This window comes from Suncus etruscus, chromosome 1, assembly GCF_024139225.1.
Source record: "Suncus etruscus isolate mSunEtr1 chromosome 1, mSunEtr1.pri.cur, whole genome shotgun sequence".
Lineage (NCBI taxonomy): Eukaryota > Metazoa > Chordata > Mammalia > Eulipotyphla > Soricidae > Suncus > Suncus etruscus.
The window spans coordinates 121,406,230-121,432,640 of NC_064848.1; the positions used below are offsets into that span (position 1 = coordinate 121,406,230).

Consider the following 26,411-nt stretch of genomic DNA (forward strand, 5'->3'; position numbering starts at 1 on the left):
GAGAGAAACATGTATCGTTTCCGCTCACAGCTCTTCACGGGGATTCTTGCTGCCGCCACCGCCCACTCTTCCCCCCGCCGCTTCTCGCCTTTGTTGCTAGCCCAAGAAGACTCGCCTCTCTGCCGCCTGCCGCACAGACGCACGAGTAAAAAGTGCAGCTCCATCGGCTGATCCTCGCTCAAGCTCCCGCCCGAGTCTCTCCAGGCGGCACCGGGCGTCGTCCTACGATGCCGAAGAACAAGAAGCGGAACGCTCCGCACCGCGGCGGCAGTAGTGGCGGCGGCGGCGGCGGCGTCTCCGGGGCAGCTGCTGCGACGGCGGCGACAGCAGGTAAAGCGGGAGGGAAAATCCTCCTCCGCCGCCTCCTCCTCCTCGCCCCGCGCGGCGGGCATCCATCCCGGTTGCCGGCCGGTCTGGCGAGTCCCGAGATGCTGGGGGACGGCGGGACTTGTAGTTCCCCCCCCCCTGGACTTTGCCGACGGCTGGGGGCCCGGCGAGGCTGTCGGAACTACGATTCCCAGGATGCCCCGCGGCGCCGGGCTCGCGCGATTTGGAGCTGGCTGGCGTGCGCGCTTGAGACTCTTGGCGCCCACTGGGGGGGGGGGGACTGGGAGAGGCGGGAGAGTGGGGTCCCTGGGCTCGTTCTCCTTGGGATTGGGAGGGCATCGGGCTTGGAAGTTGCGGGGAGGTGGGCGCTGCACGGGGCAGCGGTGGCTCGCGCTCTCCAGCTCCGGCGGGGCTGCGGGGGCCAGAGACGTGCGTGCTGGCCCTGACTGCGGGTGCCTTGGGAGCCTGGCCAGGCCGAGTGGGGCTGGATCCGCTCTGGCGTCACGCGGCCCGGGCCTGGCGCTGCGGGCGGGATGACGCAGGGCCGCTGGTGTGGCCTTTTGCCGCCCGCCTGCCGCGTCTCCTGCGTGCCCACGTGGCCTGGTGCAGGGCGCTCAGGCCCCAGCCCCAGCCCTAAGGCTCCGTCCCTGCCCTCTGGCACCTGCAGGCATTTCAGCTCGCGGCGCGCTCCACTCCCCCTGGCTGCCGTCGCCGCATTCCCCTTTGTGCAGCGTTCTACCGGCCTCCCAGCCCGCATCCACGCTGGGCAGAGGGCAGCGCAGCTGCTAACTGGTGATCAGGGTGCAGGTGTTTTTTTTTTTTTTTGTCTTTGGCATCAGGGTGCCAAGTTCACGGTTTTGTTTGTCTGTATTTGTCTAGACTGCAGATTTTTTTTTTTTCTCAGTGGGTTGGATGATGGGTGAAGGTTGAACTGAATTCATGGCTCTCTCCGAACCATATGGTTAGCAGAAAAACGCTGCTAGCGCAAGTTCCTGCTAGAGATCACCCGCCACTCATAGGAAATCTTGAAATGAACTGCGTAAAATGACCTCGAGTCATAATGATTGAAATCTCCGGAGTTCAAGTCATCATGATTGAAATCCCCGGAGTTCAATATTAGAATATTGTCAAGTTTTCACCTCGGAAACCATCTCTGCAGCCCCTTGATCCTTAATAGCACTTTAGTTCGTTTGAAGGTAGATATTTGTTAGGTGATAGGAAACATTTCAATAATTTTACTATATTTTGGTTAGGACTTAAAGCTGCATGGGGACTTTTGACTTTCAAACATTTAGTTCTTGGCAATAGGACTGGATACTATGATTTTTTCCTTTGTATCTTTTGATCTTTTGCACTTCAAAACAACAGGGAATTGCATTCCTATTAAGGGTGTAAATAGGCCTTTTATAGGGGTGTGTGTGTGGTGGCATATGCTGTGTAGATTTTAGGGTGACTTCACTTATGTTTTCCCTTACCTTTACCATTGCTTCACCCATTCCTTGTCCACCAGCTTTATTCATTTTATTCTTTTAAGTTTATTTTGCCTTTGTTGATGGAACAATGGAAAAGCAGGAAGTAGAGGTCTTTTTGAAACAGATTCTACCACTGGCTTCCTTGAATTTCCAACAGGTCTTTATATACCCTTCTGCAATTTCCTTCTCTGGCAGTAGGAAATGCCTTTGATTTTTACCGAGAGGTTCATTGATCTTTCAACAACTATTGCAAAAGATACACTGACTGGATTTTCACATGTATACGCAAATGGGAAGTTATTTTGTTTATAAAACTGCACTCAGAATATCTTTTGAAGTCTACATTGGGCTTATTAACTTGGAACCTTCTGAATGAGGTTCAACTTTTTTTGGGGTATTGGTATTACCTAGTGGTGCTCAGGACTGACCACTCTATACTCTGGGATCACTCATGGTGGGATTCAGATATCAGTATTTGATTCCGAGTTGGGCATATATATAGCAAGCACCCTATCCACTATACCATCACTCCAGCCTCTGTAGATAATCCTGTGCTCAGGTACTACTCCTTGTGGTGCTTGGGGTACCATATGGCATACAGGGTATATAACCCTGGCTGGCCTTGTGTCAGGCAAATGCTCTACTCTCTGTACTTTACGCTGGGCCCTGTAAGACATTCTGAAAGACCAAACTTATTAGTCAGGAAACCTCTAAGATGAATTGGTAGAGTGCATGCTCCCTTAGTAATGGGACTTAGGCCACAAGGTGAATGGATCTGTTTTGTATATGTATCAGGCATGCATATACGTTTCATGCAAGTTTACTTATTTACTTATTTGGCAATGTATAGGGGACCACCATATGGGATGCGGGGATCAACTCCGGTTGGCCATGGGCAAGGCAAGCGTCTTACCCTCTATTATCTTTCTGGCCTAACTTGTTTTAAAACATATTTATTGGGTTTGGAGTTTTGGCACACATCTTACAGTTCTCAGGGCTTACTCCTGGCTCTGTGCTCTGGGATCACTACTGGCAGGCTTGGAGGTCCATATGGGACCACGGATGAAACCCAACCTCTGTACCTCCAGCCCCAAAACATTTTTTATTTTTTTACCTTGAGCATTGGTTGACTTAAATTATAAATATGTTCTTTAATCATCCTTTATTTACGTAAGGTTGGGCTATGATTAATTTATTTCTAAAGTAAATTGAAATCTGCTGATCTATGTATTTGGCAGCACAGTGTCATTTTACTGTTTATCTCCTTTTGCCTTCTAGGTGGCCAGCATCGAAATGTTCAACCTTTCAGTGATGAAGATGCATCGATTGAAACAATGAGTCATTGCAGTGGTTATAGCGATCCTTCCAGTTTTGCTGAAGATGGTATGGGTTATAAATTTGCAACTTTAGATTGGTGGTTTTGGGTGAAGGAATCTTATAGTTATGATACACACTGTTAGCTACTTAAATTATAGTGGTTGGCTCTTGTTCCTTAGGACCAGAGGTTCTTGATGAGGAAGGAACTCAAGAAGACCTAGAGTACAAGTTGAAGGGTCTCATTGACCTGACTCTAGATAAGAGGTAGGAGACAAGTTTTTTATTATTTATTTATTTATTTATTTATTTATTTATTTATTTATTTATTTATTTATTTATTCGGATCAGCCTCTTTTTGCTGTGCATGAAATGTGTGTGTTCTGATTGTTAATTTATTTATTCTAAAGTAAATGTTTCTTTTTCTAGTTTTTTTGGTTTTCTGTGTGTATAGGAGCATGCCACTAGAATTTAGATTGACTCAGATTAGTCATTGTTTTAGCACAAAGCCACATAACTATTGTTTTTAATTGAAATCAAATTCACTGAAAAAAAATTTTTGGGGGGAGTTGCACCCGGCAGTGTCAGGGGTTACTCCTGGCTCTACGCTCAGAAATCGCTCCTGACAGGCTCGGGGACCATATGGGATGCCGGGATTCGAACCACTGTCCTTTGGCATGCTAGGCAAATGCCTTACTTCCATGCTATCTCTCTGGCTCCCCAAATTCACTAAATATAAAGGTTTTTTTTTGGGGGGGGGTCACACTCAGTGGTGCTTAGGGGTTACTCCTGCCTCTGTACTCGGTTACTCCTGCCTCTGCACTCCTGACAGGCTCAGGGGACCATATAGGATGCCGAGAATCGAACCAGGGTCTGTCCAGGTTTGGCTGCATGCAAGGCAAATGCCCTTCTGCTGTGCTATTTCTCCAGCCTAAATTTCAAGTTATTCTTCAACTAAAAGGGCAATTGAATTTTGCTTTAAAAGACTCTTGTTCAAGAATTTACTACAGATATGAAAAAGGGCAAAGCTAGTTAGTTTTTATTTTTCACAATTGCTCTCAAACTGATTTAAAATTAAAAGATTTAAAGATTTAAGGATTGCTTGGCATCTCTAGTTTGATCCCTGGTAACACACACACTCACTCACTCATTCACTCACTCACTCCTGGAATAAACCCTGAGCAGTGTTGGGTGTGGCCAAACAAAGCTGCCAAAAGCCCACAAGATGGAGCTTGGGAGACAGATCAAAGAACTGATGTACAACCTTTTCAGGGCCCAAGGTTTTAGTCACTAGCATTCCACACTGAATGTAGCCTTGGTACACACCTCACACATTTTCCCCCCTCCTCTCAGCATAAGGGGGGGAGGGGTATGGCAAATAAAAGTATACAAACAAAAAAGCCTAGAAGATGGTAGGAATGAACTTTAAGAAATTTTTTATAATACTGGAAAAACAATCTGTTACATAAATTTGTAGTATAGGGCAACATATTTTATACATTGAAACTAAATACAAGGTAATTTTTAATTTAATACTGTAAAGCAAAATAAAAAAATTTACACTATAAAGTAGCTTTAAGAACTTTAGTGTGGGGACCGGAGAGATAGCACTGCAGTAGAGCATCTGATCCAGGACTGATAGTGGTTCAATCTTGGTATCCTATATGGTCCCCCCTTGTCTACCAGGAGTGACTTCTGAGTGCAGAGTCAGGAGTAACTCCTGAGTGGCACCGGTTTGACCCAAAAACCAAAAAAAAGGACTTCGATGTAGGAGCCAGAGTGATGGCCATCCGGGACTGACCTGGGTTTAATCCCTAGCATTCCACATGGTCCCCTGAGCCTGCCAGGAGCGATTTCTGAGTGCAGAGCCAGGAGTGCACTGTTGAGTGTGATCCAACCCTCCCCCCCCCCCCAAAAAAAAAAGATCTTTGGTGTGGTAAGGTAAATTGTAAAAGAAAATTATAACTTGATGGCAACTGGATTAAAAAAAAAACATAAGAAAATATTGAAAAGGAATTTTTTTTTCATGAGAAGGAAATTTGAGCTGTTTTATTTAGAAAGCATGTTTGATAGTATATTTCAGCTTTATCTTCCTTTATATTTTGCTGTAAATAGTGCAAAAACAAGAACAGCAGCTCTTGAAGGCATTAAAAATGCATTGGCATCAAAAATGCTTTATGAATTTATTCTGGAAAGAAGAATGACTTTAACTGATAGCATTGAACGCTGCCTGAAAAAAGGTAATATCCTTTTGTTTGAATCACAGGAAAAGAACTAAGGAGAGGGATTTGCTATCTTATTTGCGATAACATGTTAATGCACTAAAAGACTGGTTTATTCTTATGTCTTTATCATCATCAGTGCACACACCATACTCCTCTTCAGTAGGAAGCCTGCCGCAGGGGGTTGAGTGGTGGTGGGTAGTGGATAGTGACGGAGTGATGAGTTGAGTTGTATTGTGCATTAAATCCAACCATTAAACCATAGTGTTAAATAATGCCAGTCAAGGAGGCAGGCCTGGGGGGAGGGGTGGGAGTGAATCTGGGGCCAATGGTGAAAGGTGGATGTGGATTTTGTCCCAGAAACCTTCCTTTACTCCCAGCATCACTAGGAGTAATTTCTAAGTGCAGAGCTAGGAATAACCCCCAGAGTATCTCTGGGTGGGTAGTAGCCCAAACACCAGGGGAAGAAAGATTTTTTTTTTCTCATCAGTGTGTAAGAAAAGATTGAAGAAAGATTTAAGATTGTCTATTTTTCTCCAAATTAAAAAAGATTGGGTATGCTAGCTTAGTTTTTTTTCCTATGGAAAGCATTACTTTAATATTTCTAGCACCAAAAATGGAGAAAGCATATGTGTTCCCTTAAATTGTATGAATTGGCCTGGAGCAGTAGTACTGGGCATAGGGCATTTGCCCTTGCATGTGGTCTACTCATGGCTTGATCTCTTGATACCCCATATGGTCTCCAGAGCCCTCCGGGAGTAATCCTTGAATGCAGAGCCAGAAGTAATTTCTGAGCACTCCCGGGTGTGTGCACTGTCCCATCTCCAACTTGTGGCTGATCTGGGTTCAATCCCTTGAATCAAACCCATGTGATCTCTGAGCCTTCCAGGAGTAATTCCTTGAGTGCAGAGCAAGGAGGAGTAACTGGAATACTGCTGTTTGTTTCTGTCTCCTACATCCCTTAAAAAAATGGGTATTTAGAAGCCTTTTCATCTAAGCCAGGGGTCCTCAAACTTTTTAAACAGGGGCCCAGTTCACTGTCCCTCAGACCATTGGAGGGTCGGACTATAGGAAAAACAAAACTTATGAACGAATTCTTATGCACATTGCATATATCTTATTTTGCAATGAAACAAAACAGGTACAAATACAATATGTGGCCCGTGGGCCATAGTTTGAGGACCACTGATAAGCTATCCTTCTCACCATAAGTTATTGTTACCATTGTTTTATTACGGATATATATGTGGTGATGATTATTGAATGTTTTCCCTATAGCGCGGCTAGGCATGATCCCTGAACACAGAGCTAGAAGTAAACCCTGAGCCTGGTTGGGTGAAGCACAAACAAACATGTAACGGCCAACAGAATAGTTTAAAGGATTAGAGCACTTGCTTTGCATGTGGAAGACCTGAGTTAAGTCCCTGATATTGTGTGGTCTGAGTATAGGATTGTGACCTTGTTTCCATATTAAAAATAAAAAAATTATTCCAGTGGCTGGAACAAGAGTATAGTAGGTTGGATGTTTTCCTTACACGCAATCAACCCAGGTTCAATCCCCAGCATCCTGTATGGTCCCCCAGAACATACAAGGAACAGTTCCTGAAAAATAGAACCAGGAGTGGTACTCCCTGAGTACCACTGCATATGGCCTCAAAGCAAACAAAAATTAAAACAAAAAAATTATTACAGCTGAATTTAGGTAATAACCTAAATTCAATTTACTTTTTGTTTGGGGGACATTCCTGGTCAAGCTTGGGATTACTCTTTTCTCTGCTTGAGGATCTGCTGTAGTGCTGGCAGGTGACCCTGGGCTCCCCACTCAGCCAGGCCTGTTGAACTAACTCATGCCCAAAAGCTCATTATTTTTAACTTCTTATTTAAGGGAAGTTTTAGTGGAGGTGGAGGGGGACTCTGAAGTCTTAGCATTGCGTTGTGAAATACTGCTGTGAAATGCGTTGTGAGAGGGGAATTGAAGGCAACTTGCGCATTTGATAAATGCATGAAAGACAGCTTGAAATGTGATTCTGTAGAAATGTACTTGGTCCTCCCTTCAGCAGTGTTCATCTCTGTTTTATAAATGAAGAAATCTGGTTGGGAATAAAATGATTTGGTTCAGAGGTCCAGCTGGGCTTTGAGTAAGATCTGTTTCAAGTTGAGCTTAACAATGTATTTTAAAACCTGGTGCTTTTATATAGGTTTCATAAATGCAGATGCTATTTTGAAACTAAACACATTTTGTAAATTGCTGCCTTAGGTCTTCTGAAAATAATCTGTAATAGTACATTTTGGCTTATTTATAGGTAAGAGCGATGAGCAGCGTTCGGCTGCAGTATTAGCATCTGTTTTTTGTATTCAATTGGGCCCTGGAATTGAAAGTGAAGAGGTTTTAAAAACTCTTGGACCTATCTTAAAGAAAATTATTTGTGATGGAACAGCTAGCATCCAGGCTAGGCAAACTGTAAGTATAAAAGTTAAAATTTCAGGGGCTGGAGGTGGTTGGCTTAAAGGGTTGGAATATATATGCTGTACATGTAGGAACCCCAGGCCCATCATAGGCCTTGCATCGTCCTCTGAGCACTGAACTGGGAGTAGCCTTGAAGCACTGTCAAATGTGGTTTCAAAATTTTTTCTTTTCTTTTTTTTGGGGGGGGGCACACCACTGCGTGCTCAGGGGTTACTCCTGGCTTGGTACTCCTTCGTTACTCCTGGCTCTGGGGACTATCGTATGGGATTCGGGATTCTAACCACCGTCCTTCCTGAGTCAGCCAGGCTGTTCAAGGCAAACACCCTGCCACTGAAAAAAAATTGTTTTTAAATTTAATTCTATTGAAACCATTGTGCTTTACAAAGCCCTTCATAGCTGTATTTCAGACATATAATGAATTGGCAATCCCACCACCAATCTTTTTTCTTTCTTTCTTTTTTTTTTTTTTTTTTTTTGGCTTTTGGGTCACACCCAGCAGCGCTCGGGTTAATCCTGGCTCTCAGAAATCTCTCTGGGCTGGCACTGGGGACCATGTGGGATGCCAGGATTTGAACCACCGTCTGTCCTGGGTTGGCTACGTGCAAGGCAAATGTCCTACCATTGTGCTATCTCTCCAGCCCCATCCCACCACCAGTTTTTGACCTCCCTCCCCCAATGTTCCCAGAGTGTATCCGATACCTAGTGGATATGTCTAGTGTGGATAATGGTGTGTTGAAATCTGCTACTATCACATTTCCATCCATATGTTTCTCTAGGCTTGTGAGCAAAAGTCTCACATATTTTACTCTGCATTTGGTGCATAAATGCTGATCAGAGTTAGTACTTTTTTGGTCTGCTGTTCCCCTGATCAATAAATAGTGTCCATCTTTGTCTCTAAGTACTTTCTTGAGGTTGAATGCAGTTTGGTCTGCCACTATTATGGCTGTCCAGCTCCCCCCACCCCCAATAGCTTGTATAATTGTTTTCCGTCCTTTTACTCTGAGCGTGTGTCTATCCTTAAGTTTTAAATATGTTTCCTCCAGTTAGCAGATATCTGGGTTTTGTTTTTTTTTTTTTGTTTGTTTGTTTGTTTGTTTTGTTAATAACATTTATTTATTTTTTTAGCACATAAAACTTTATTTTTATACACTAAAGTACATCTGGAAAAACAAAATATCAATAAAGAGAAAAGAAGTACAGATATGTATTGCTTTCGAAAGATCATGCTACAAACGTTTATGATTAGAAAACACTTAGAAACTGTATTGAGCCCAGAACAAATCAGTGGGATGTTCTTGCAAGTGACCACTCTGTTCCTCATATATAAACCTGAAAGTAATCTCTTAGCACTCCTCATTGTTCACAACCCACAAAAGACAAGATTATCATATGGGTTTTGTTTTCTGATCTAATCCACTACTCTGCCTTTTGATTGGAGAGTTTAGTTCATTGATATTTAAGGAAATTTTTGACAGAAAGGGCTGTTGTGCCATTGTATTGTGTAGAGTTGCTGTTACAGGTGGGTATTTGGTTTATGTAATCGATCTTCGAGTAGTTTATTTAGAGTCAGTTTGTTTAGTGTGAATGTTGCGAGTTCTTTGTTGTCCCAGAATGTTTTTGACCCACCCTCCCATGTAAATGAGAGAATTGCTGACTAGTGGACTCTAGGTTGAAAGTTTCTTTTATTTAGTAGCTTGAATATGTCATTTCACTTTTCTTGCCTGGATTGTTTCAAATGGGTGATGTTTGTTTCTTATGTCCTTTCCTTTATACTTAAGGTTTTGCTTTAAAGAGTCTATTCTCTGTTTTTTTTTTTTTTTTTGCCATTGGATTACTATATGTCTTGGTGTTACTCTGTTAGGGTCTATTTTGTTTAGCACTCTTTTCCCCTCTAAGTCTTGTAGAGCAGCTTCCTTCAAGACAGTGGTAAAGCTTGCTGCTGTTAACTTCCTCTCTACTTGTTCTTTCCCTTTCCCTTTTTCTTCTTCTGGTGGACTTGGAAATTTGCTAGGATTTCTCTCCATATCTCCAACTGCAAGTGTTCCTTAGTTTTCCCATTGTTCTTTCCATTTGGTGATGCTGGAGTTTCTGAGTGTTTAAGGAAGTGATCTATTGAACTGATTGTTTAAAAGATGGCTAGAGATATTATCTACTGTTAGAGCTTATTTTCCTAAACAAGCAAGGTTATCTAAGTATGATTAAAAATATTGCAAACTAATTCATTTGTTTGTTCAACTGAGTTTTGGGCCATACCAGTTTGAGTTTCAAACTGAGTTTGGGCCATACCAGCAGCGATCATAGGTTACTTCTGGCTCTGTGATTAGAAATTGCTCTTGGCAGTCTCAGGACCGGGAAGGTATGGGGCCCATCCCTTGTCGGCTTCATGCAAGGCAAATCCTCTACTGCTGTGCTATCACTTCTGCCCTCAACTAAGATTTGAGCTTTATATTTTTTAGGAGAAGGAAGTGGTAGGTCCAGTCTACCTGGAAATATATAAATTAAAATATCTAGTGTCTGAAGTTTGGGTAGAGGAGGGTTGATAAGGAGGGCTAGAGGGTCTTGCAGTCATAAACCTGAGAATGGGTGAGAGACTGTAGGGAATCGGCCTGCGATGTTGTGTAGAAGTTGGCTGGGGAAGACACTGCAGCAAGCACAAGCCACATTTGACGAGGGACTGGATAGGGTTCCTCTCTATGCACACACAGATCAAAAAAAATTTTTTTTAAAGGTCTATCACACATGACTTTCAGACATTAATGTTTCCTTTTTACTTTCTTAATTTTACAGAGATCTAATATGATTAGATCTGAGACCTTTATGGAGTATCCTATATAAAGCAGATTTCTGCATATTTTGAATGAACGTCATGAAGTTTGAACTCTAATAGGTTACCATGAAATAGGTTGCATGGGGGGGGGGATTATAGAATACTTTTGAGTAAAACATAGGAAATGATTTTAACAATGTATTCTGTGTGGTTAACTTTCTAAAAATACAATGGTGGAGACTGAAGCTATAGCTCAGCAGTAGGGTGTTCGCCTTGCACACGACCAATCTAGGATGGGCCTTGGTTCCATCCCCTAGTATCCCATATGGTCCCCCAAGCCAGTAGCGAATTCTGAGCGCACAGCCTGGAGTAATCCCTGAGCGTCACAGGGTGTGGCACCCCAAAAAATACAATGGGGGTGTTCTAAGAACTTTTTTGATTTCTGTGGGCTACAGATCCTCCTGAAAAAAGTCGTGTGCTTTGTATTTGTTGGTGGATTTGGTAGGGTTTGTAAAAACATTTGTTCTCGTAATTGATTTTTGTTGCTTTTATAATGCTTGGTTCTAGGTTGTGGGTATTTTGATTAGAAACCACTCCAGGCAGTTTAAGGGGCAAGTTGGTGGAACTTTCTGGAGCTAGGGATCAACCCCTGGGCCTCATAGGATAGCCATGTTGCTCTTTCTCACTTTTTTTTTTTTAAATATCTTTATTTAAGCACCATAATTACAAACGACTCTTTCTCACATGAGATATACATGTCCATGGCCCTGGTTTCAGTGTTTTGCTTTTCATTTGGTGTGTTAAGTGATTATAAATAATAACACCAGCATGTTTTACTTTATAGAAATAAATAAGGTGGTAGGTTGTCTTAGATGGACTTGAAAAACTGAATTTGAATCTTCATGAATCTGAAGAACTTAATTTTACATGAATTTGAATGTTGTAATAAGAGAACTAATTAATGTGAAAATTTCAGTATTGATCAAATTAGTTTCTTCATTAGTGATTTTTTTTTTTGTTTGTTTGTTTTTTTGGGCCACACTCAGGGGTTACTCCTGGCTAAGCGCTCAGAAATTGCCCCTGGCTTGGGGGGGACCATATGGGACGCCGTGGTCCTTCCTTGGCTAGCGCTTGGCAAGGCAGACACTTTACCTATAGCGCCACCTCTCCGGCCCCCTCATTAGTGATTTTTAAAGAAAATGATACTGTTCAGATAAACTTGGAAGAATTGGTTACTTAAAAACATTTATTTTCCTTTGTTCCTGTCACTGCCTAGTACAGTCATCCAGGTCTCAAGGCATTAGTCCTGCATCCTGGCCCCATCTGTAGGTCTTTTGTATGTATTATCTATGGTAGCCAGATAAGGAAAGTCAGAGGACCATGCTAGTCTCTCCTCTTGGAGGCTTGTTTCCCCAGTATGCAAAGAGTAACTTCATAAAAATTTCTTCTCTCCAGTCTTTTATGTTGTCTTAAAATATTTAATTACACTTGCTGATATTCTTTTTTCCTCCTTTTTATGAGCAATTTCATGTACCTTTTATTAACAGAGACATTATTTTTGAGTGTTGGGGGTGATATGGGGGTGATACTGGACTGTGTTCAGTGCTTCTTCCTAATTGATCAGGGGTCACCAGGGTGTCACTCAGAAGATCATATTGGGTACCAGGGATTGACCCAAGGATGGTCACATGCAAGGCAAATACCCAACCCCTGTGCTGTCTCTTTAGCCCTAAGATACTTAAATGAAATTTTCCTGTAGTTGCCCTTCTAGTTTTCAGTAGTTTTTGCTTAAGAGCTTTGTCTAAAACAAAAAATTTCTTTAACTTTAGAATTTCTTTAACTCTGTCTATTTTCTTTCTTTTCATACTATGTTTGGTACCTAATTACATGATTCAGAAAAATTTTGTGGGATTGGAGGGAGTGCTCAGAGCTGGGGATTAAACCCAGGTTGACCATGAACGAGGCAAGTACCTTATTTGCTGTACTTCCTCTCTGGAAAGTTTTCTTACTGAATTGTAAAAGATGTAGATTAAAAAAAAATAGCAAACATTGATGACTTATTTTCTTTGTGTTTTTAGTGTGCAACATGCTTTGGTGTTTGCAGTTTTATTGCCACAGATGACATCACTGTAAGTAGAATAATTTTTTACTGTACTTGTAAGTACATTTCTTATTGAAGGCACTTAATCTTATTTCATATTCTCATGTATTAGGAACTGTATTCAACTCTGGAATGTTTGGAAAATATCTTCACCAAAGCCTATCTCAAAGAGAAAGACACTAATGTTATTTGCAGCACCCCAAATACAGTGCTTCATATCAGCTCGCTTCTTGCATGGACATTATTACTGACCATCTGCCCAATCAATGAAGTGAAGAAGAAGCTCGAGGTGTATGTATTTTGAGTTTCATGTTTTTAGAACATTTATTGACATAGTTATGTTCACAGCATAATGACAAACTATTTTGTAGGCATTTCCACAAACTTCCAAGCCTTCTCTCTTCTGATGATGTAAACATGAGAATAGCAGTGGGTGAATCTTTGGCTCTTCTGTTTGAATTGGCCCGAGGAATGGAGAGTGTGAGTATCTGATGATGGATGGAAAAGATGGCATCAGAAGGACCATGTTTTCTGTTAATTGTTAATTGTCCTATAATTAAGAATTGGATGTTAACATTGGAGCATAGCCAGTGAAAAAATACAGGGATTGATTACCCTGCTTCTTTGTGGTGGTGATAACAGTTATTTTAAAAGCATAAAGCAGTAGAGATTATCGAGTAGCATTGAAACATAATATTGTCACATTTAGTTTTTGCTTTCTGTACATCTGAGGGTTATATAGACTCACATCATTTAGGTAGAGGAGTTGAGTAGTATTTCTGGACAATGTAGACTCTTCAGATGTGGGACAAATTAATTAGCAAAACTCAGGCCTGTTAACTTGTCAGACATAAAGTCAGTTTGGAGTTAGGGGAATGTAGCTACTGAGGGTTAACTTCCCTCAGCCATAGATGGAAACAGGCATTAGGCATGTGCTCTGCATTACCCACTGTCCACACACGAATGCTGATAAGATAGTTTGCCACAAGCAGCTAGCCATCCCTTTGCTTGAAACTGTGTACCCTGTTTTACATGGGGGTTGCAGGAAACCTCTTGTTGCAGGCTAACCAAGATCTGTGGTAACCCTTGTTTGTGTTCTCTCATGAAGCTTGGGTAACTTATTAACTGCATTTTCTCTTTCTTTTTTTTGGGGGGGGGGGCCACACCCGGTGATGCTCAGGGGTTACTCCTGGCTATGCGCTCAGAAGTCGCTCCTGGCTTGGGGGACCATATGGGACGCCGGGGGATCGAACCGCGGTCTGTCCTAGGCTAGCACAGGCAAGGCAGGCACCTTACCTCTAGCGCCACCGCCCAGCCCCATCTGCATTTTCATTTAAGAGAAATAATTGTATTTAAGTGAAACCTTTTTTGGATTATTGAGAAATCAGGTATAATGGTGACTCAGGGCAATTGTCAGGAGAGTGTGTTGAGCCTCTCGGTTTGACCCTTTCACTGCCAAGAAAAGCATGAAAAATTTATTTAACAGTAATTCTAGATAGGGTTAATTAATATTAATGTTCTGGGTTGCTCCATTTCTTTTTTTGGGGGGGGGCCACATCCGGCAATGCTCAGGGGTTACTCCTGGCTGTCTGCTCAGAAATAGCTCCTGGCAGGCACGGGGGACCATATGGGACACCGGGATTCGAACCAACCACCTTTGGTCCTGGATCGGCTGCTTGCAAGGCAAATGCCGCTGTGCTATCTCTCCGGGCCCATGGGTTGCTCCATTTCTTAACATTCTGCTCTAGAGCTCTTAAAATGTTTAAAATAACTTGAATATAGGAAAATAAGTTCATGCTGTCAATAATAGCAAATGAGTTTCAAGAAGGAAATTGAATTCAAGGGTCAGAATCAGTTTTATTTTATTGAGCTTGTTAATGTTCCAGTTATCAATCTTCTATTCCTTTAGCTAGTAGAAATAATAATAGCTGTTCAGTTTCCTTTGAAATACATCTCCCCAGGGTCTAGGTCTAGGTCTATTGGTCATAGGTCTTGATGTGTATCTGGCAATGTGTTCCCCTGCTCCAAACAACCACTGAGTGGCCCTAAGATTGAACTGTTATTCTGTTGGCCAAGTATCTTGCCCCCTTGACTACTTGGTAGGGCTCCCTCCCCTATAGAAAGTTAATAGTACATTTTACATTATAAATTTATAAAATTTGTGTTTTAATGCATATTATAACCATATCTTTACATTCTCTGGGTTAATAACAGATAGCCTGGAGAACTCATTCAGATGTTTAAAAATGTAAATCTCAAGGACAAAGATAAAGCTAAATTATGAAATAGAATATAATACTAATAAGTAAAGGGAAGAATGCTGGTGGTGTAGTCAAAGTTGTCAAAGTTAACTGTTTGCTATTTCCTGGGCCCCTTACATTTATACTCCTTGAGAGTGAATGATTATTTATACAATTTGAAGAATACCTGGAATTGAAAAGGATTATTATTATTATTATTATTATTATTATTATTATTATCTCCTCTTGTTTTTTTTTGTATTGTGCTCAAGGATTACCCCTGGGCTGAAGTAGATGAAGTGAGACTTGCCTGCAAAACATGCACTCATCCTTTTGGAGCTATCTTTCCAGCCCAAAGCTTGCTCTTTTTTTGCGGGGGGGGGGGGGGGGGCACACCCAGCATTGCTCAGGGGTTACTCCTGGCTGTCTGCTCAGAAATAGCTCCAGGCAGGCACGGGGGACCATATGGGACACCGGGATTCGAACCAACCACGTTTGGTCCTGGATTGGCTTCTTGCAAGGCAAACACCGCTGTGCTATCTCTCCGGGCAAAGCTTGCTCTTAATAGAGTAAGTTAAATGATAATTAACCACTAGTGACAACATTTTTGTTTGTTTTTTGGGCTAGATCTAGTTGAGTTCAGTCAGGGCTCAGGGGTCAAAATTGGAGGGATTTAGGACTGATTATATCTTGGCAGACTTGGGGGTTGGGGACATAGTGATTTGAACCCAAGACAAAAATCCTACTCTGTACTATAGTTCTGGCTCCCACTGGTGACAAAATTTAAAACTACAGGGACTTTTTTGTGTGTGTTTTGTTTTGGGACCACACCCAGTGGTACTGAGGGCTTGGTTTACTCCTACTGGCTCTGCACTCAGGAATCACTCTTGTTGGTTTTCGGGACCATATGGAATGCTGGAGATTAAATCTGAGTTGGCTATGTGCATGGTAAATACCGTATCTATTGTACTTTCCCTCTGGTTCCTACAAGGTGGTTTTTTTGTTGTTGTTACTATTTTTTTTAAATATAGTGGGAATGGAAATGCTTATGTTCTGGCTTGTGAATGTGTGTTCTGGTTTTGGGGTTATTAACTGGGTTACTTGTGTGTGTGTGTGTGTGTGTGTGTGTGTGTGTGTGTGTGTGTGTGTGTGTGTGTGTGTGTGTTTGGGTCACACTTGGCAGTGCTCAGTGGTTATTTCTGGCTCCAGGCTCAGAAATTGCTCCTGGCAGGCACAGGGGGACCATATGGGGTGCCGGGATTCGAACTGATGACCACCTGCATGAAAGGCAAACGCCTTACCTCCATGCTATCTCTCTGGCCCCATACTTCTTAAAATTTTTATTTTTTTAATTTAAATACTGTAGTTACAAGGTTATGCATAACAGCTAATTTTTTCACAGATAAAGTTGTTGATTGAGTTATAGTTATCAATGTACAACAACCTTTAGTATATATTTCCACCACCAATGTCTCCCTGTTTTCCTCTCACCCTTCCTGTTGGTATTTGAGTCACACCCAGCAGCGCTCAGAGGTTACTCTTAGCTCTGCGCTTAGGAATTACTCCTGTTGGTGCTTGGGGATTGAATCTAGTTTGCCTCATGCAAGGCAAGTGCCCTACTTGCTTCAGCCCCTAGTGGGTTCTTGTTTGGCCACTCTTGGCAGTGCTCAGATCATGCAGTGCTGGGGTGTCAAACCCCAGGCTCTTATATGTAAAACCTGTACTCTTGTCCTTTGAACTGTCTTGATCCCCATCTTTTAGTTTTTAATGTTATTTAAACTGTAAATTTTAAGAGGTTGAGGAATAAATTGAGCAGTTTAAATTAAGGCACCACATGGTCCCCTGAACATGACTGGGGATGACCCTAGACACAGGGGTCTCAAACTCAATTTACCTGGGGGCCGCAGGAGGCAAAGTCGGGGTGATCCTTGAGTGCAAAGTCAGTAGTAAGCCTTGAACATTGGGGGGTGTGACCCAAACAACTAAAACAAAACAAAACAAAAAAAAGATTCCTCTAGGACAGGGCCACAAAGTGTTGCTCGGAGGGCTGCAAACGGCCCTCGGGCCGTGAGTTTGAGACCCCTGCCCTAGAGTCTGTTGCTGTAATGAGCAATAGTATATCAGGTGTCAGCCACCCAGGCTGAGAATTGCAGGAATGGTCCTGGGACCCTCTGAGGACTGCTTAGAAAGCAGAATAAATAGATTGCCAAGAATTAGAAATAGTCTGGACAAAGAGATTTGTCTGTAGCAGGAGAAACCATACCCAGCAGTGATCAGTGCTTATTTCTAGCTCTGTATTCTGGAATTATTCCTGGAGGACTTGAGGAACTCAATGGCATGTGGAGAATCAAACCTGGATCAGCCTAAAGCAAGCCAAATGCTTTACCAGCTGCATTTTAACTCCAGCCCCAGGATAAAGAGATTTCTTAAAGAATTTGATTACTTAAACTGTAACAAAGAAAACCATTATTATCCTCAAGGGGATAGCAAATGGTAATACATCTTGTGACCTTTTTTTTTTTAAAATAATATTTAAACACCTTAGTTACAAGCATGATTGTGGTTGGGTTTCAGTCATATTAGAGGGCACCCCCCATCACCTGTGCAACATTCCCACCACCAAAGTCCCAAATCTCCCTCCTCCCTACCCCGCCCCCACCTGTACACTAGACAGGCTTTCTATTTCCCTCATACATTCTCATTGTTAGGATAGTTATCTTTAATCTTGTGACTTCTTAACTTGAATAATTTAACTTGAGTTGTGCCACTATAGAAATGTCTTGTTTATTTGAAGCAGTGCCAGTGGGTTAAAAGTTAGATGCTTTAAAAAACATTGCTAGTTAAGTAACTGTACTTTTGGAGTTAGAACTTGTGACTTTGGCAGTTTGTGCTTTTGTCGCTAGGGCAACAGTGAGAGAAGCAGTTTGGAATGTGTATATGACTCACCCTGAACTGCTCTGAAATTCCAGTCAGGTTCTGAATTCAGGAATTGAAAGGCATTTGTTGAATGTAACAGGATAAACTTGAAAAGGGAATGTTCATTGTTTTTTGCAGGAATATTATCTTGCAGCCAGCAATTCTGGATTGAATTTTTGCCTATTATGTGGTATCTACCTTTGCCTGTGTGCCTAAACAGTGAGAGGATTTGTATTGCTTCTAGACAGTATCTTTGGATATTTTCAAAGGTGGATTGTTCCTGAGAGGGCAGGGTGAAACAACAAAATCTTAACCAAATTTTTTTCTGGCAGGACTATTTTTTTGAAGACATGGAGTCCTTGACTCAGATGCTTCGGGCATTGTCTACAGATGGGAATAAACACCGGGCCAAAGTGGACAAGCGCAAGCAGCGGTCCGTGTTCAGGGACATCTTAAGAGCTGTAGAGGTAGGCCTTTATTTATGACAGTGTGAACTGACTTTGGGTCATTCTGTTGACTGAACTGAACCTTTGACCAGAATAACAATGCCCCGCATTTTAAGACTGAGTAAAGTTTTAATGACATAAGTGAAAGTGCATCTATCTGTCTGTTTAAATAAACTGTATGTATTTATCTGTCTATCAGTCAATCAAAACCCAAACCAACAAAAACAAATTCTGAGAAAATGGGGCTAGAGATAGGTCTTAATCAGGCTGAGTGCAGGCTTTGCTTGTACTCAGGTACCATCCCCAGAATTGCATAAGGACAACCCTGAGCACTGCTGGCTGTAATCAAAAGGAGTTTGATGATGGCAAGGGATTTGGTACAAGAAGTAGCACTTCTTGTAGTATAAACCCAGCCTCTGGGTTTTGAGCACTGCCTGTAATGTCACTTCCTTCTACCCTTGCACTGCCAGGGGATCCTTTAAAAAAATGACAAGAAATGTATTTCACTAGTATATTTGTCCTTATTCCAGTACATATGTAATACAGTGTATTTTGTGAGGAGTGTTTTTTACCTTCCTCTTGGGTATCATTAAGCAAAAACTTTTGTGTTCTCCCTACCTAACAAATGCTGAACTGAAATAATTGATTCCAGTATTTGCACATGACTACCTAAAATAAGATTGTTGTCAGATGCCTAATTTCCTCTAATTTTACTCATAATTGTCTAAAGCTAAATGGTAGATCAGTTTTCAAAAATACGGAGATTTGAATGAATAGTTAAAGTACTGTAGAATATGGGCAGTCTTACTATAGTGAATCCCAGGGTTTTTTTGTGTTTGTTTTTGGGTCACACCCCAGCACTAAGGGGTTACTCCTGGTTCTACGCTCAGAAATCACTCCTGGCAGGCTCGGGGAACCATATGGGATGCCAGGACTTGAACCACCATCCTTTTGCATGCAAGGCAAACACCTTACATCCATGCTATCTCTCCGGCCTGAATCCCAGTTTTAATACCTTTTCATTTTGGGGCCATACCTGGGTTACTCAGGTTTTACTGCTGGCTCTGTGCTCGTGGATTATTTCTGGTGGAACTCAGTAGACCACAAGTGGTACAAGACAAGAACCTGCTGTACTGTGTTTTCTTACCCCTTTCCCACTTTTTTCTTTTTTCTTTCCCACTTTTCTGAATTGATCAGATTGAGAAATATTCTTAGTCTGGGAAATGCTTAAGGACTGGAGCATATGTACATGCAAGAGTCATCATGTTGGGCCCGGAGAGATAGCACAGCGGTATTTGCCTTGCAAGCAGCCGATTCAGAACCAAAGGTGGTTGGTTTGAATCCCGGTGTCCCATATGGTCCCTATACCTGCCAGGAGAGCTATTTCTGAGCAGACAGCCAGGAGTAACCCCTGAGCACCGCTGGGTGTGGCCCAAAAACCAAACCCCCCCCCCCCCAAAAAAAAAAGGAGTCATCATGTTAAGCTTATCAGAATTTAGAATGGGGGCCTGGGAAGATAGTATGGCAGGTAAAGTGCTTGCCTTGCATGCAGCTGACCCAGGGTAAGTCTTCAGCACCGTGTATGGTTGTCTGAGCCTTGCCAAGAAAGATTCCTGAGCTCAGAGTGGTCCCTGAGCACCTCTGAAAAACAAAAAAATTAGAATGGAAATTTTTTTTTTAAAAATGAGGATCCATTCAGACCCAAATTTGAAAATGTTTTGTGTTCTTGTCTGTACCCTACTTAAGAACTACTTTCATATAAATCTAGTTTTTTTTTTTTTTGATTTTTTTTTTTTTTTTTGATTTTGAGAACAATGATGCAAAGAGGAGAAGGTAAAGTTACAGTGGAAGGACAATCACCCATAAACAGTTCTTAAAAGAAATCCCCTTGCTGATGCCTAAATATTGAACTTACAGTCAAAGAACATTAAGAAAAATAAGGCAGAACCCATGTACAATTACTTTGTCCACAAGTCCCCCAATTATAGTACATTATAACATTTCTTAGCAGTATACAAAGCAATCTAAGGCCATGAGATATAAATCTAGTTTTAATGTTTTTGTTTTTGGTCCACATGTGTGGTTCTTCAGGGGTTTACTCCTGGCTCTGTACTCAGGGATCATTCCTGGTGATGCTCAGATGACCATATGGAATACCAAGGTTTGAAACTGAGTTGTCTGTGTACAAGGCAAGAGCCATACTCACTGTACTATCTCTTCAGACTATAAATCTAGTTTTCTAAAAGAAAAGTCAACAGTATAAATGAAGATAGAAATGCTTAGGATCTAAGGTATTTGTGGTTAATGTTGGCTAATTGTATTAGTACTGCCAATTGGGGAGCCTGAACCAGCAGTTCTCAGCTAAGTGGTCTTAGTCACCCCCAGGAAACATCCAGTTTAGGTCTGATATTGACGCTCTGCTTATTGTCATCCCAAAGCCAGTGATTTATATAAGTTCATATACCTTAAGTCGGCAAGCATTTAATTATTAGTTGCTTTTGACATACAATTATGTTAATTTTTGTTTGTTGTAACATTACATTATATCATCAGTTTAACATCGTTAAAAACCAGCATGTGATATACTCTATTAACTTCTCTGCTGAAAGTCCAGTTCCATCTTTCACCTCACATTTGTCTTGATTTACTCCTCTTTTTCATTTCTAGCAATCACTAATTGTTCTCACAGTCCAAATGTTTTGTTTTATTCAGTTCATCCATTTGTTTTCCTGACAAGCCACATCTGATGAAATCATGTAGTGCATTGGTCCTTTTTTTCTCTGGCTTCACTCAGCATGAGGCTCATGGTTTTGTTTCCTTCTCTTCATCTCATGTTCTCTTGAAGAATAGACTTTCTTGCAGCTGTGAGATGATGGCTTAATAAATAAGATTTACATCTCCCTTATAACAGAATGGCATCTTTTCATGTCTCCATTGGCCTGCCCATCTCTATGTATTTGGGTATTCTGTTCGGATCCTCTGCCCATTTTTTTGATCGGGATATTTTATTTGACATTTTATTTCAGTTTTGTTATTTTTTTGGTTTTGTTTCTTTTTGGGAGAGGCACACCCAGTGATGCTTAGAGGCTATTCCTGGCTATGCACTCAGAAATCGCTCTTGGCTTGGGGGACCATTGGTCGCCGGGGATTGAACCCAGGTCCATCCTGGGTCTGCCATGTACAAGGCCCTACTGCTGTGCTATCGCTCTGGCCCCCATCAGTTCTGTTAATTTTTAAATAATATGATCTTTTAAGGAAAAATTGTGAACAAAAGAATAGTTTGAGAACAGTAATTAGCAAAATTGAATCTAAACCCACTGTTGAATCTGGCCAAATGCAGCTAGGCTATGTAGTAAGATCAGTGTCAGTTGGATTTGATTAGTACATTTGTGACTTTTGCAAGAATAGTATCTTCGAGGGCTGGGAAAAAGCCAGACTGAGGTGGTATTGGGAAGTGTAGGAGTAGATCAAGTGTCTCAAACTCTCGGCCCGCAGTCCCTTTGCGGCCCTCGGTACAACATTTTGTGGCCCGTGGCCGGCCTTCAAGTATCGCAGTATCTTCGAGGGCTGGGAAAAAGCCAGACTGAGGTGGTATTGGGAAGTGTAGGAGTAGATCAAGTGTCTCAAACTCTCGGCCCGCAGTCCCTTTGCGGCCCTCGGTACAACATTTTGTGGCCCGTGGCCGGCCTTCAAATATCGCAGTATTCTCGATTATTTGCTTACCGAATAATCGCAATTAAAATCTCATTAGTAAGAAAAAAATTACACTAAATATTCGCGTACCCCAAGCAGTTCTGTTCGGGGTATGCAAATGTTTGATGCGATTTTTTGCGATTTTTTATTGCGAATATTCGGTAAGCGAAATCCCTTATGCGGCCCTGCCTCGCCCTGACTTTGCCTCCTGTGGCCCCCAGGTAAATTGAGTTTGAGACCCTGGAATAGATGGTGTGTTTGACTCTTTTTTTCCCATATGTATATTGTGGGAAGGGAAGATAATTGATCCCTAGATTATGGGGATAGGGGCGATACTTGTATTGTTTCAGGTACTTGAGGCAGTTTAATAGAAGGAACCAGTGAGGCCTATTTGAATACATAGTGACTTATGAAAGGGGGCAAAGGGTATGAATCTAAATCTCTGATTTAGGAAAGAGAAGTAGAGAAGTATGCATGAGTTCATTCCTGGTGTCTTAGGTTTTACGAAATAAGGACTGCTTTTTGGTTTGATTTTGGGTCCCACCTGTCTATCCTTAGGGGTTACTCCTGGTCCTGCATGCAAGAATTACTCTTGGTGAACCATAAGGAATTTTGGGAATTGAATCTGGTTTGGCTACGTGTAAGGCAAATGCCCTGCTAATTGTTCTATTACTCTGGTCCTATAATCTTTTCTTTTTGCACTGCTATAGCAGACTTGACTGTCTTCCATGGATGCTCTGTCTCACACTTAAAATAACCCTCTGGTATTGGTATGGGTGGCTCCATTTGGCAGGCAATAGAGCATACCCAGACAGGTTGAATTACTGGCCCAAACCACACACCAGTCTGTAATCATACATTTTGCTGAGACAGAAAGGAATTGGGTAGATGAAGATGATAAGACAGTTATGGTCTGATATGTTGAGTTCTTTCATCAAAGAATTTTTGTTTTACAGGCTCTATTATAACATTCTGAGTATCTTACTGTCATGTAAAAATTCTAATCTTATTCTGTGGCTTTTTTAGAAAGTTGAGTTCATGTAGGATCTCCTTAGGCTGTTTTAAATCATTTTATACATCTTTTTCTTTGATTGTCTAGGAACGGGATTTTCCAACAGAAACGGTTAAATTTGGTCCTGAAAGGATGTACATTGATTGCTGGGTCAAAAAACATACCTATGATACCTTTAAGGAGGTTCTTGGATCTGGGATGCAGTATCACTTGCAGGTAAGTGGATAATAGATGTTTGCTTTTAAATTAGGGAGCAGTTGGTTCACTTATTCAGTTTTTGAGTTCATTGAATATATAGAATGCTCTCAACAGGATATGGATTAAGTAGATTTAATTTTTGAGAGCACAATTAAAATTTTTATTTTATTTTTGCATTATATAAGTCTCTTGTTTGAAAGCAAGTAGTGTGGCATGATCTTGGATTCAAGGAATCTAGAAATACTTTATCTCATGAAAAACAAAGTGGCAGGGAGGGCAGAGAGCTCAAAGAGCTGAAATATGTGCTTTGAATGTGGGAGCCCCGAGTTCCATCCCCAGCATTTTGTTGTTACCCTGAACACCCTATGTAGTCAAAGATTAAAAATAAGAGAAGTAGAAAATACATGACCTAAGTTCATATTTATCAGGTTCACGTAACATCCATTAAATTTCACTTTATAAAAGAATATGAAAAACAAAACAGCCTATTCCCTTTTTCTTTTACTCAAGTCAAATGAATTCCTTCGCAATGTATTTGAACTCGGACCACCTGTGATGCTTGATGCTGCAACACTTAAAACAATGAAGATTCCTCGTTTTGAAAGGGTAGGTGTATTAAAGCAAAGTAGACTTGGAAGTTTGAGTCTACCATACTGATTTTTAGCTGTGAGTTTGGGTGGCTGGAGTGGGGCAGGTGGGGGGGCTTGTGATGTTTCATTTAGGCATAATAGCTGGACTTGATTGAATTGTGTATTAAAAGTTTTACCCTCTTAGCATGAATTGTTTTTATATTGTTTCCATTTGTGTAGTTTTACATTTCAGCTTTAATATTTTAATGTTTAATATTTTGGGACTCCGTGAAGATCACTATTATAAACATTTGTGTATTAAAAGTGGGGGGGGGTACTTTATTGAATACCATGTTTGGGATCAGAGAGAGGTAGGTAGTACAGGGGTTTATGTTCTTGCATTGAACCTGGCTTGATCATGGCTGATCATGGCACTCTGTCCCTCTGCACAGACCAGCACTAATCCCTAAGCACAGCTCAGATAGTATGGCCAGATAATATTCCTCATAACAATAAGCTAATTGTAGCTTCTTATTTCATTGAGCTGAATACCTTGGAGTGAAATTACTGAGTTACATAGCCATTTTATTTTTAAATTTTAAGCTACAGGGTTGGGAAATAGCTCACAGTGATAAGTGAATGCTTTGTATATAGGAGGCCTGGTTTACTCCCTAAGAGCCCAGGTCCCAGAGTTGGGATTTGCCCCACCACCACTTGATTTGACTCAAAAGAACAGCCATATTTAAATACTAGAGAACCAAAACCAGATAAAAATTTAAGCATCCGAGTTACGTAAGTTTTATGGCTTTAGATTGCCTTGTGTACTGTTAAGAAATATTATAATGTATTACAATCTGGGGACTTGAGGGACAAAGTAATTGTACATGGATTCTGTGTTATTTATCTTAATGTTCTTTGGCTGAAATTTCAAAGTTAATATATCAGCAAGGGGACTTCTGAGAATTATGTTATGGGTGATTGTCCTTCCACTGTAACTTTACCTTGTCCTCTTACTTTGCACCCTTGTTCTCATAATTAAAAATAAAAATTTAAAAAAAAAAAAAAAAAAAAAAAAAAATTTAAGCATCCACCAAACTTTTCTACAGAATGACTATAAATTCTCATAGTGGGGCATTGTTTGATGGTTCTAATTTCTAGGTTAGAAACATTTGTTATTATTGATCCTTTTCCATCTGAGTGGATGTGACTTGAGTTTTTTTCTGATAAATTTTCAAAATACAAGCCAAATTATAAGTTTGATCTGTATTACCAACTTCTAAAGCTATTATTTTTTTTATTCTTCATTTGAAGTATTGAATGAAAGCACATAACTCAAGTAATTGAAAGCATTAGGTTTTACAATTAAAATTTTCCTTTTATATACAATGGAATTTCACTTTTCATAGACAGCATGGTTGGTTGATTTTGTTTTAGGTTTAGGGGCCCCATACACAGCTGTACTTGGAGGCTTGGGTACAGTGCTCAGGGGTCTCACAGCCTGCACTTCAGCTCTTGTGCTATCTCCTTGGTTCCTGTGGTACGATTCATAAACTTTTAGGGCTGGAGAGATGAGTCAGATGTTGTGATCCCTGGAGCTCAGGGGATCCTTGACTCCCTTTACTGGTCGTATCCCCAGGGTCCCCAGGATCATTGCAAAGTATAGCCCCTAGGTTTTAATTTCTTCCTTTATGATTTATTTGTTTAAGGATTTCAAGTTTTGGGCTCACCTGAATATTTTCTTTTCATTTTAGCATTTGTATAATTCTGCAGCTTTTAAAGCCCGAACAAAAGCTCGAAGCAAATGTAGAGATAAGAGAGCAGACGTGGGAGAATTCTTCTAGATTTTCTGCACTTGAAGACTACTCTAATTTCCAGTTTTTATTTTATTTTTTTTGTAACTTCTAATATATTTAAACTCTGTAAAACAATTTTTATCTTGGGTCAACATAGATTTTGTAGCACGGGTTATATTTATGTAAAAATATTGCAAATGGAGGGTTACAATGATTGAATATTCTGTAAATATAATCAGTAAACATGATAAAGTGTTTGTAATGTTTGGTCATTTCCTATTTATGATAAATGCAAAATAGGCTATTTTTCTTGATTAAAAATCTATTAAATACAATTCTGAGGGACTGGAATGATAGCACAGCGGTAGGGCATTTGCCTTGCATGCAGCTGACCTGGGTTCAATCCTTGGTATCCCATATGGTCTCCCGAGCTTGCCAGGAGTGATTTCTGAGCATAGAGCCAGGAGTAACCCCTGAGCACAGCTAGGTGTGACTCAAAAGCAAAAAAAAAAAAAAAGATCTGAACTTCTTACACTGTGGTTACAATAATAGGTCCAATATAATGTAAATTTAAGATTTTAAACAAATGGGCTCTCAGCTCATTTGGGGGAACTAGTTCTGGGAAAGTCCCTGTAATTTTACATCTAAATACTAATACTTTTGTTATTGAAATCAACAAAAGGAATCATACCAGATCTTACAAATCGAGTCCGTCTTTTGGAGGGAGTTAGTGTTCAATCAACACTTGCCTGTTTGCCACATTTGCCCACAAATGGGGACACTAATTATATCTTCTGTATGTGACTTTTTGTGCTTTACTTTGAAATAAAGATCTTTTCACTCAAAAAAGTGCTTCTTTTCTAATGGGAGGAAA

At 40.9% G+C, this 26,411-nt stretch overlaps 1 protein-coding gene across 1 annotated transcript; it reads left to right on the forward strand.

The window, feature by feature from the left end:
- On the forward strand, positions 1-26,386 carry IFRD1 (interferon related developmental regulator 1). Its single transcript, XM_049783378.1, has 12 exons — positions 1-330; positions 3,078-3,182; positions 3,296-3,380; positions 5,229-5,353; positions 7,639-7,796; positions 12,648-12,698; positions 12,783-12,961; positions 13,042-13,150; positions 18,159-18,293; positions 23,065-23,193; positions 23,686-23,781; positions 25,496-26,386. The coding sequence occupies exons 1-12, from the start codon at positions 228-230 to the stop codon at positions 25,583-25,585; spliced, it is 1,365 nt and encodes a 454-aa protein (XP_049639335.1). The 5' UTR covers positions 1-227; the 3' UTR covers positions 25,586-26,386.
- The last annotated feature ends 25 nt before the right edge of the window (positions 26,387-26,411 follow it).

Coding starts and splice junctions, on each gene's coding strand:
- IFRD1 (XM_049783378.1), top strand. CDS start 228: ATGCCGAAGAACAAGAAGCGGAACGCTCCGCACCGCGGCGGCAGTAGT. Junction 12,699..12,782: donor TTGCCACAGATGACATCACT/GTAAGTAGAATA, acceptor CTCATGTATTAG/GAACTGTATTCAACTCTGGA. Junction 12,962..13,041: donor GTGAAGAAGAAGCTCGAGGT/GTATGTATTTTG, acceptor ACTATTTTGTAG/GCATTTCCACAAACTTCCAA.